Source organism: Chelonia mydas, chromosome 6, assembly GCF_015237465.2.
Source record: "Chelonia mydas isolate rCheMyd1 chromosome 6, rCheMyd1.pri.v2, whole genome shotgun sequence".
Taxonomy (NCBI): domain Eukaryota; kingdom Metazoa; phylum Chordata; order Testudines; family Cheloniidae; genus Chelonia; species Chelonia mydas.
In genome coordinates, this window is record NC_051246.2 from 18,156,943 (window position 1) to 18,168,403 (window position 11,461).

Sequence of the window (11,461 nt, forward strand, 5' to 3'; positions counted from 1 at the left end):
TTTAATAGCCATTCTTTTCTCCCTATGAATGTGCTTGGGCACTGTACTTGAGCTACTTCTTGATCTCCTTTTCGATAAGCTAAACTGACTGAGCTCTGTAAGTCTCTTGCTAGCTGGCACTTCTTCCAGCCGGCAAATTGCATTTGTGACTCTTCTCTGTATCCACTCCAGTTTTTCAATAACCTAATCACATAGAACAAGAAAGAAAAAGGCCTCATTCAATACATTGCCACCTACACACTGACATCGACCTTGTGCCTGCCCGCCCACTTCGAATCATAGAATATCAGGCTTGGAAGGGACCTCAAGAGGTCATCTAGTCCAACCCCCTTCTCAGAGCAGGACCAATCCCCAACTAAATCATCCGATCCCAGAAGGATACACTGACTAGACCCCTCGATTCCAGGCAACTTGGCCTTCTAATTTTGGGGGCACTTGGGGTGTGCTTGAGCCCTGTTTTTAAGCTTTTCTCTGCAACTGTGAGGGCAAGAAACTTACTTTTCTTTGAATGCACACTGAGGTTCTCAGCTAGTTCCTTGTTTCCAGGAGATGGGGCTTGAAATAAAACATCACTCACCATGGGACTTGCCATAAAATCCTGAGAGCTGCAACACTCAAAAGGTAGCATAACAGGAGGATTTAATGGGAGGGGGGTCTTAGGGCTGAAGGCTTCGATGGTTATGTTCCCTTTCACCCTGAGCTTTGCACTTTTCACCCGGCCCCTCCCCAGCAGCAGGCAGCTCCCCAGGTGTTGCCTCTCTGCTCATCTGATTCACACCCCGCCCCCTCCCCACCACTCACCCTACAAAGCCCCGGTCCCACAGCTTCCCCCCCTTATGAGAAGTGGCTGCTAGACAGGGCTTCTTTCTTAGCATCTTCAGCCATGGGGCTGGGCCTGTAGGTATTTTGTGGGCTTAGTGCTGCTCTGGTCCCTAAGAATAGCCCTTGGGCAGGGGGACTTCCACAGGGTCAGTTTCTCTGTCTTGCAACATGAGTATGACTGTGGAGACTATGGGATGCAGCTGCTGGTCTTTCCCAGCCAGGGCCGCACCGTCCGCTTCAAAGTTGTGGTAAGTAGCTGCCTGGCTGCTTCACAAGAAAGCTAAGAAGCCTCCTGCTCGTCTGCCCTCTTAGACGTGCAGGAGGGTTTTATATGGGTCTCCTGTGGAAACCTCTTACTTCTACAGTATGTAATGAGAGCTTTAGGAAGGGAACAAGAAGGTTCTACTCTAGTGCTTCTTGGTGGCCTGGCTATTATCCTCAAATCTTGAGTACCCTGGTCTCCTGAAGTGAGAGTCTGTGGCTTCTGTCCCCTGGAGAAAAGACTGGAGTTAGCCCTAACCATTGAATCCAGGTAGCGAAGTCTTCCTCACAACAGCCTGCTGATCGTGACCCACAAAATAGCAGAGGGTAAAGAGGGAACCCTGCTGGGGGGGAGACTGTAAAAGGACATACCAAAAATGTGGCTGGGTATCCCAAGCTCAGGTGTAACTTGGCCCTTTGAGCTCCAGACACCTGGATCCTGTGGCCTCTGTGGGCGATCACTCCCTGTTGTCATGCCCAAGCATGGGGTCGGATGGGATGGCCTGGCCTGGCCTGGCTCGGCCACTCTCAGCACTCCTGGCTCTAGGTCAGACTTGGTAAATGAGGGCCGTCCTGTACCTTTAGAGCTGCTTCCCACCATGCTAAACTCCACTAAACCGAAGGATGTGACAAACCACAGTCACTGTTCCAAAACATGGCTACTTGGCTAAGCTTCATCAAGGGCTTTAACTCTTCCTTACCCACGACCTGTATGACTCTCTCCACAGATGAGTTTGGGACACCCTTCGAAGTTACCAAACTGCTCCATCTGTCTCCATTGGGTCACATCTGGCGAGCAAGGAGCGATGATCTTCTCGGCTGGCTACAATGGGCTGTCATGTCCAGAAGAAGGTGAGGGGGGTTGGCACGCCTCACCACAGTGTACCTGAGCAACAACAGAAGCTGGAGATGGGTCCATACCTGCAGTCACACAGCCTGTGCAGCTGGGGGGCACTGTGCTTAGCGCCTACAGAGAGTCTGTTAGGCCACAATACTGACTGACTGGTGTCTCTTTATTGCAGGATGGCCGTAACCACCTGCAGGTGCGAGTGGAGGAACTGCTGAGCACCAGGGCCATCGCTGCCACCTATGATGTGAACATGACCTGCCCCAAGCCCACTGAACGTGACTTAACCCCAGAGGAGACCATGCGCTACGTACCGCAGCCGGCCTGGTGCGCCCGGTGCCCCAAGCCGCAGCCGGGGCCTGGTGCGCCCGGTGCCCCAGCCGCAGCCGGGCCTGGTGCGCCCGGTGCCCCAGCCGCAGCCGGGCCTGGTGCGCCCGGTGCCCCAGCCGCAGCCGGGCCTGGTGCGCCCGGTGCCCCAGCCGCAGCCGGGCCTGGTGCGCCCGGTGCCCCAGCCGCAGCCGGGCCTGGTGCGCCCGGTGCCCCAGCCGCAGCCGGGCCTGGTGCGCCCGGTGCCCCAGCCGCAGCCGGGCCTGGTGCGCCCGTGCCCCAGCCGCAGCCGGGCCTGGTGCGCCCGGTGCCCCAGCCGCAGCCGGGCCTGGTGCGCCCGGTGCCCCAGCCGCAGCCGGGCCTGGTGCGCCCCCGGTGCCCCAGCCGCAGCCGGGCCTGTGCGCTCCGGTGCCCCAGCCGCAGCCGGGCCTGGTGCGCCCGGTGCCCCAGCCGCAGCCGGGCCTGGTGCGCCCGGTGCCCCAGCCGCAGCCGGGCCTGGTGCGCCCGGTGCCCCAGCCGCAGCCGGGCCTGGTGCGCCCGGTGCCCCAGCCGCAGCCGGGCCTGGTGCGCCCGGTGCCCCAGCCGCAGCCGGGCCTGGTGCGCCCCGGTGCCCCAGCCCGCAGCCGGGCCTGGTGCGCCCGGTGCCCCAAAATATGTTGCTTGGTGGAGGACTATAGGTATGTAGGGGTGTCTGTGACCTCTAACTGGTTTGAGTGCATGTGGGTCCCCTCTAATGGAAGGTTCATGGTCCACTTCTGACTCCTGTGGTGGTCTTCAGAGGAGCTGAACCTTGTCTCTTGCATGTTGCTGCCATGTTAGAGCTGGTGTTGACAGTGTTGTAAGCCATGATCAAAAATGAGATTTGTTTAGAAATCATGCTGTTCCCCCCCCCCCCCCGCCTCCCCCCAGTTTATTTGAAGGGAAGGGGTGGCTATTTGCCTTCTGGTTTTTCAAAGCTTTAGGGGAAGGCACTTGCTTCCAAAGTCTGTGAGCTTCTTTGGTGCAAAATCCAGTCACACATGCACCAATGTGTCCTTGCCATTGGCTGCTCAGAGGGGTTTCCCCTGTTCCTCCAGTATCCCAGGGTTTGGGATCTGATGTTGTATCCCTTCATATCTCATCCCCACAATCTGCTTGCAATCTGTCTCCTTCCCCCCATGTCTCTCGCACAGGCTCTCCACAGCTCTTAGTCCCTCAGCACTCTTAGTGTCCTGTCTAGCCCTTCCCCTAAACCAGAGTGGCAGCCACTTTGCCTCTAGGTACAGCTTCAGTCTCATGAAAGAAATTCGCAGCCATGTTTTACGAGGGGCACTTTCCTCTGATTGGCTATGGGGAAATGGTGGCCTTCCTGCTAGCGTCTGCCCCATCATCAGTAAAGGGAGATGGTGACTTTAATAACGGAAAAATTCATAGAGTAGGCGTCTGCTCACCATTTCATGAGATGGCTAGAAAAACCCACCCCGGAACTGCTAACTGTGATAAATTGGAGTGGACCACGCTGCTGGCTGTGTTGAGGGGGCTGTAGGGTGTGGGTGGGGGCTCTCCTCTGACACAGCAGCAGATCAGGAGCCTGAAATTCCAAGTGAAATGTTAAGCCTGGTATCTGGCTTAATGCAAAGAAGGGCAACATGCTACATCTGGAGGACAGGGGTGGGGATCTGAGCACAATGCTGTCTGAGGTGGTATGTGGTTTGAGGTTATGGATGTGAGGGGGCAGGGTGAGCTGGGATGGAGGACCACTGTGGGAGCTCTTGCAGCCCTTTGGGGAAGGGGAGGAGGGTTGGACTGGTGTTGAGGTCAGCCACTTGTCCAGAGGTCACTACGGATCTTAAATAGTCTCTGGGGAAGGGTCTCTTGTGATCCCTTCAGAGGATCTCTAGCTCTCCTTAATCCACACCCTGCTGTTTCTAGGGGCCCATCTCACAGAGGAGCAGTGCCGTGTGGTGGCTGGGAAGATGCCCTGTGCGGATGCCCCAGGCCAAGCTGCTTGCTTCCAGGCTGGCTGCTGTTATGATGAGACTGACCTCACTACTCCCTGCTACTATGGCAACACAGGTAGGAGACCTGCCCTCATGTCAGCTTATGGAGCCTTTTGCCATCTCCGTCCTGGGAAGCTTGGTGACACACCGTACTTCTCAGATGAGTTTGGTCACCACCTACTAGCATGGTGAACTAGACTTGGATGCAATGTCTTTGTAACTCTCACCCTAGGCTGCAGCTGGCATCAGTTGTGTGCAAAGGGATTCCTTCCTACATCACGGTCTCTCCTCAGTTGCCAGTGCCTGGCAGATCTTGAGAGCCAACACCAAATGTGTGGTGGCAGAGGAAGAACCATCAGACCGTACAGGCTGGTGCTCCATCATCAGATCGAAGGATAACTCTGCCGGCTTGTGTCTCGTTCCTGCACAACCTGAGCTGCAATCATGCTGTGTCAGACAAACCCACTTACCCCCATGGGGCTTCACTTGATAGATTCCAAAGCCAGAAGGGACCATTGTGATCATTAGTCTGATTTCCTGTATCACACAAGCTATAGACTTTCCCTGAAATAATTCCTCAAGCAGATCTCTTAGTAGACATCCAGTCTTGCCTTATCAGTGACCCTGGGCAAACCATTCCAAGGGTTAACTACCCTCGCTCTCAGATCTACACCTTATTTAAATACTTAGACTGGAATCAAGTCACCCCTTAACCTTCTCTCTGTCTAAAAGAGGCAGAACTTGGTCACTACAAGGCCTGTTTTCTAATATTTCTCATGGCTCTTCTCCAATCTATCATCCTGAGTGTGGCATGGAACTCTTGCCCAATTCCTCTACCAGGAACATCTATACTGAATCCTGCTCCTTTGTGTTGCAGTCACTGTTCAGTGCCTCCTGGATGGTCACTTTGTTCTGGTGGTCTCCAGGGACATGTCTGATCACCCCATCATCCTGGAGAGTGTCCGGCTAGCCTATGCCCAGGCAGGGTGTGACCCCATCAGGATGACTGAGGCTTTTGTGATCTTCCGCTTCCACCTCATGCAGTGCGGCACCACAGTCCAGGTGAGGGGACACCCACGGGAAGCCAGGGTGAGTGCTCTGCTCAGGGGCTTGGGGGGACTAACCTGCCCCATGTCTCCACTCTTCCAGGTGATCCATGACAAACTGATCTATGAGAACCAGCTGATCTCTGGCAATCGACATCCGGACTGGGCCAGACGGCTCCATCACCCGGGACAGCACCTTCATGTAAGTTGGCCTGCTCTATTGACTAGCAAGGAAGTGATGGTGAGCAGGCTTCAGCCCTTCCACAGTGGAAGCGTGAGGCCAGATACTTTCCCCTGGCAAAGATCTGATCCATCAATTTTTCAGCAGCCTCTCCTGACCACCGAAGGACTTGGGGGATGTTCTACAGGTATGGATTCCCTGCAGTCACAGACATCCCCTTTTTTGAGTGTGGGGCAATGCACCTGATCCCTAATGGGGCATGGGGCAAAATCTTGCTTTGTGAAGGGAAGGACACGCTGTGCAGCTGACTGTCCAAGAGTCAGGGTTTTACATTGTCTGATCAAATGCCAACATTGGTCAGCCTCACCTCAGTCCCTAGAAAAATCCTGCAGCAGGTCAAATCCATTCTGAAGCACTTGGCTGGTCCTGATCACCTTCCTCTCCTCCAAGTTGCATTCACCAAGGGCAAGTCATGCCTGACCAACCTGATTGCTTTCTATGACGAGAACTGGCTCTGCGCATATGGGGAAAGTGGTGGACATGATATACCTTGACTCTAACAAAGTTTGACACAGTATCCCACCGTATTCTTGACAGCAAGTTAAAAAAGTATGGACTATAAGGTGGGTCGAAAGCTGGCTAGGTCATCAAGCTCAACCGGTAGTGATCAATAGCTCTGTCTAGTTGGCAGCTGGTATCAAGCAGCATGCCCCAGGGGTCAGTCCTGGGGCTGGTTTTGTTCATCATCATTAATGATCTGGATGATGGGATGGCTTACACCCTCAGCAAGTTAATGGATGACACTAAATTGGGGGGAGAGGTAGGTAGGGTCCAGAGTGACCTAGAAAAATTGAAAATTGGGCTAAAGAAATCTGAGGTTCAATAAGGACAAGTGCAGAGTCTGCACTTAGGAGGGAAGAATCCCATTTACTGGTACAGGCTGGGGACCGACTGGCTAAGCAGCAGTTCTACAGACAAGGTCCTGGGGATTAGAGTGAACGAGAAGCTGGCTATGAAATCAATAGTGGGGCCCTTGTTGCCAAGAAAGCTACTGTATGTTGGGCTGCATTAGTAGGCGCATTGCCAGCAGATGGAGGGAAGTGATTCCCCTCTATCCAGCACTGGGGAGGCCCATCTGGAATACTGTGTCCAGTTTTGGGCCCCACCAACAGAAAGGATGTGGAAAAATTGGAGAGCCCAGCAGAGGGCAACAAAAAATGAAGAGATGAGTGAGGGGGGATTTGATAGCAGCCTTCAACTACCTGAAGGGGTTCCAAGGAGAATGGAGCTCAGCTGTTCTCGGTGGTGGCAGATGACCGAACAAGGAGCAATGGTCTCAAGCTGCAGTGGGGGAGGTCTAGGTTGGCTATTGGGGATGGGACTATCCCACAGGGAGGGTGGTGAAGCACTGGAATGGGTTACCTAGGGAGGTGGCAGAACCTCTAAGGGATGGAGATTCTGCCACCTGGCTTGACCAAGCCCTGGCTGGGATGATTTAGTTGGGGTTGGTCCTGCTTTGAGCAGGGGGTTGGACTAGCTGACCACCTGAGGTCACTTCCAATCCTAATCTTATGATTGTAAATGCCACTTGCTATGTGATCTCCAATGATGACAAGTAGGCACAGCCAGCCTGACCTGAGAAGGCCTCCGTGGGGCCACTCGGAGGGACTGATAACTCACTACAGGGTTGGTAGAAAGAAAGCTTGGATAATAGTTGGTGGCAAACTTGAGAATGCTGCCAAGAGAGATGTGACTACAAGTAAGCAGGTGCTTCTAGCCTGTCTGAGAAGGCCCCCATGTGGCCGTGCTCGGACACTCCTGCTGAGTCCCTGAGTTAGAGGGAAGAACATCTGAGTTGCTAAAAGGGTTGATACACTAGCATCCTTGGATGTCTGCCATCCAAGTACTGATAGGGCCTGACCCTGCTTGTCTCAAGCACTAATAAGGTCACTGCCAGAAACCACATGGCCTCAATCTGAATTCACAGAGCATCAGCCCCTGTCTCCTCCCTCTGCTCTCTCCTGTGCAGCCTCCATGCTCGCTGCATCTACAATGCCAGTGACTTTCTGCCAGTCCAGGTCGAGGTCTTCTTGCCCCCCACACCTGCTCCAGTCACCCAGGCAGGACCCCTCCGGCTTGAGTTGCGCATCGCCACAGTAGGTGACCCCTCACTCCAGCACGGAGATCCCATCCCCCTGAAGGACCACAGGTGTCTCAGCTCTGCTCTCCTCCTGCCCTCTCCCCCACAGACCTGAGCTACAGATCCTATCTCACAGACAGAGACTACCCTGTGGTGAAGGTGCTCAGGGACCCTCTCTACATGGAGGTTCGCATCCTGCACAGAACAGACCCGTCCCTGGTTCTGGTTCTACACCAGTGCTGGGCCACCCCAAGTGCTAACCCCCTGCAGCAGCCGCAGTGGCCCATCCTGGTGGACGGGTGAGTGGCTGGGATGGAGGGGGAGCATGGCTTGGGGAGGAGGAAGGCGGTTTCCTTGGTCCACCCTTCTCTCATGTCTTGCTCCCAGGTGCCCGTTCCTGGGAGACAACTACAGAACCCAGCTTGTGCCCGTGGGCCCTGCCTTATCTGAGCTGCCCTTCCCGACTCACCACCAGCGCTTCGTCCTCTCCACCTTTGCCTTTGTGGACTCCGCCTCCCAGGTGGCGCTTGAGGGAGAGGTGAGAAGGGGCCCACATATAAAGCGGGTGAGGAGGGGGAAGTCGGAGTGCAGGGGCAGGAGCTCCTATTTCAGTCAGGTCCTGACCTTCACATTGTCTCTGCTGAGGCGCTGCACATGCAGAACCAAACTGATAGCTGTGGATCTACTTCCTGGCTCCTACCAGCACTGGCCAGTCACTCACTAACTCCATTCTCACTTGTGTGGATTTTAGGTGTACATTTACTGTAGCGCCTCAGCTTGCTACCCCTCCCGGCTGGAGCCCTGCAGGACCATGTGCCCATCAGGAGCTGCTACGAGTAAGTCGGAGTGGCTCCATCTGGGCCCCAGTGGTCTGAAAACCCATGTGGGTTTCTACAAGCTGCCATCCCAAAATACCAGAGGACTCATAGTGAACAGAGATCTGCCTGTCCTGCTATATTGGAGGAGGGCAAACTACCGCCCACAGTAGACCATCCTGCCCGGCCCCTGAGTTCCCGGCCGGGGAGGCTAGCCCCCAGCCCCTCCTGTGCCGTCCAGCACTCTACTCCGGCAGGGCTGTGAGCTCCTGCTGCTCTGAGCAGCATCATAAGGGGGTTGGCCTTGGATAAGGGGCAGAGGGTCCCAGGGGGCAGTCGGGACAGGGGCTGGTTGGATTGGGCAGAGGTTCAGGGGCAATTGGATAGTCGTTGGAGTCCAGCGGGGGCTGTCAGGGAGCGGGGGGGTTGGATAGGGGTGTGGTCCCAGGGGCAGTTAGGGGCAGGGGTCCTGGGAGGGGGCAGTCAGGAGACAAGGAGTTGGGGGGGCAGAGGGGGTTTCTGAGGTGGGCAGTCAGGGGGCAGGAAGTGGGAGGGAGCCAGGCTCTTTGGGGAGGCACAGCCTTCCCTACCTGGCCCTCCATATAGTTTTACAGTGCTAATGTGGCCCTCAGGCCAAAAAGTTTGCCCAGCCCTGTGCTATACACTGACTGCAAGGCGTTCAGCCCAGCTCGTTATGTACCTGTACCATGTACTGTAGCGCTAGCTGGGGTATGATGGGCTAACACGAAGAGGTAAAATGGCCTAATCTCCTACAATTGCCCTATGTAGGAGACAATACTAGAAATTGCCTCTGGAGTGTGGAGTGTCTGCTGCTCCTGATGAAATGGCCTTTCTTCCCAACTTCTCCCACACTTCAAATAAGCAATTCAGGAAGATCTAATACCTGGTACCACAACCTGTCAGGAGGCCTGTAAGGGCTCATGGTTGAGTCCATGGTGACACTGCATTTCATGACGATGGCCCTCTGGCTGTGAGTGCACTGGACAGACAGCTCCCTAACTCTCCATTCCATCTCCCAGGAGGCCGCCGGTTCCTGGATATCAACAATGGGACAGGAGAGCCCCAGGACCTGGTGAGCTCTCCTGGCCCTGTGATCTTCCAGGAGAGCCCTGAGCCATGGAGAGAGCACGTCTATGAGAACAAGGGTGAGTTTTCTGTTAAAACCCGAGTAGGACAACTGGCATCTTGCACAGTAACCTGGAATACAGCAAGTCAATGCTGTCTAGGGGGTTCTAATGTAAATGTTCGGGCGGGGGAGCTACATGCAGAAGTCACTCCTTGATGATCCATATGTAAGCTAATGCTGGCTGACACCACACCTGTGAGTGCTTCCTATGAGTGGGCCAATGTTGGGTTATTTCCTTATCCTTTGGACATTCATAGGATGTCTCAAAACCCAGCAAACTTGGGGGGTGGGGTGGGGGGGACACTATGGCACCTCAATGGTGACTTGTATGCCCTGAGCCTCTGTGGCACTCAATGCACTGGGGCTAGCATTGCCTCAGCCATTCAATAGAAGGCAATCAATGGGATGGTGGTGCTGGCTCACAGTCTAAAAAGTGAGTTGACAATTCAAGTATCTTTCTGATGAAGGCTGGCCTAAGCGGTAGGGGGAGCACCACTGGGGCAGGGAAGTCTAGGTGTCATCTCCACACTTTAGACCCTACAGAAATCAGGATTGTCTTAACCTCTCCTCCTCTTCCTCCTCCAGACCCTGTCTCCAGACTGGACCTGACCCTGGTGCTTCTGGCCATGCTTTCATTGGTGGCTGTGGTTTCTCTTGTTACTGTGACACTACTCCATAGGAGAAGCAGCTGGATGACAAGGTCCCCAATCTTCCATGGCAGATGACTGTAAAATAAGGGAGGGGGAGCAGAAATAAAATGTCTGGACTGCACTAATGTCTTGTGGTAGCATGTGTCCCTCTGGGGGAGGGAACAGCAGTTGTTGAGGCCAGGCGTCTACTACTGGCCTTGTAGCTCTTCCCCAGTCAGCAGCAGAACAGACCTCTCTGCAGGGATAGACACCAGAATAGGATGTGGCATAGAGGACAGGAAGAAGACTGCAAGCTAGCACTAGACAAGGTAAATCAAATGGCTTTCTCTCATCTCCTGGGGTCCTATCTGGGGGGAGGGGAAGGCCACTCAGCCGAACTAGAGACTTTTTGATTAACTTTACTGTGAATAGCTGGATTCTAACTCCACTGGGCACGCAATAAGAACGACTGGCGCTTGCCAGTCTAACATGAAGTCCATGTGAGCAAGCTGGGGGACAAGCCTAAGTCTGGTAATTAGAAACCCTTGTGTCTTCTGTGGGGGCTGTGGCCAGCCCCTAGCTTACAGGAGGTTGGTGAAGATTTCCCCATTGTGTTAGTGACTGGGAAACCTGATGCTTCAAGACCTTAAGCATCCTGCCTTACAGCTGGGATCTCCCCATAACTGCTATCTCCTGCTTCTTGACCCTTAAGCTATATCTATGGGGCACTCCAAAGTGTGGCTGTAGTGCGCACACACAGACCTCAATGAGCTAGCTTTCATCAAGCTAGTTGAAATAACAGTAGTGGAAGCATGGACTATACAAGACTAGCTGGGACTCTGGGTCAGGCTCCAGTGGGTAGCCTGTGCTGCTGTTGCTCTACTGCTTGATCTGGCTAGGCTAAAGCTACCTTGGCTACATCTACACACTCACCTCTGTCTACACAGCAATCTACCCTTCTCCATTTGCATTAGTTTCCTTCTATCTCACCTGGGGAAACTACAGCCCTCCAGCTCCTCTCCAAATCCCCTTCCAACAGCTAAATCTTCTCTCCCACTGCTCCTACCATGTCAACATCCTCCACCTACTGTAGAACCCACAGGGACTGTCACACTAACGTGGTGTGACTGTTCTAGCCCCTCTATGAGCATCTTCTAGGGTAGCCTACTGTGGGACTGGATCCTGCAGACACTTAATGTGCATGTGGTAATGACTTCATGGGGACTTCACGCATGCATGGAGTTAAGCACATGCTGAGGGCTGGCCA

General features: G+C 54.3%; 1 protein-coding gene across 1 annotated transcript in view; it reads left to right on the forward strand.

Annotated features, from left to right (window-relative positions):
• LOC119566329 overlaps positions 1-10,336 on the forward strand; it is a 47,659-nt gene extending 37,323 nt beyond the window's left edge. The window contains 12 exon segments of the mRNA XM_043548467.1: positions 996-1,070; positions 2,106-2,240; positions 4,138-4,312; positions 5,114-5,298; positions 5,386-5,427; positions 5,429-5,484; positions 7,493-7,623; positions 7,713-7,902; positions 7,991-8,141; positions 8,355-8,439; positions 9,459-9,584; positions 10,151-10,336. Coding sequence (XP_043404402.1) covers positions 996-1,070; positions 2,106-2,240; positions 4,138-4,312; positions 5,114-5,298; positions 5,386-5,427; positions 5,429-5,484; positions 7,493-7,623; positions 7,713-7,902; positions 7,991-8,141; positions 8,355-8,439; positions 9,459-9,584; positions 10,151-10,290 — 1,491 coding nt within the window. The 3' untranslated portion in view covers positions 10,291-10,336.
• The last annotated feature ends 1,125 nt before the right edge of the window (positions 10,337-11,461 follow it).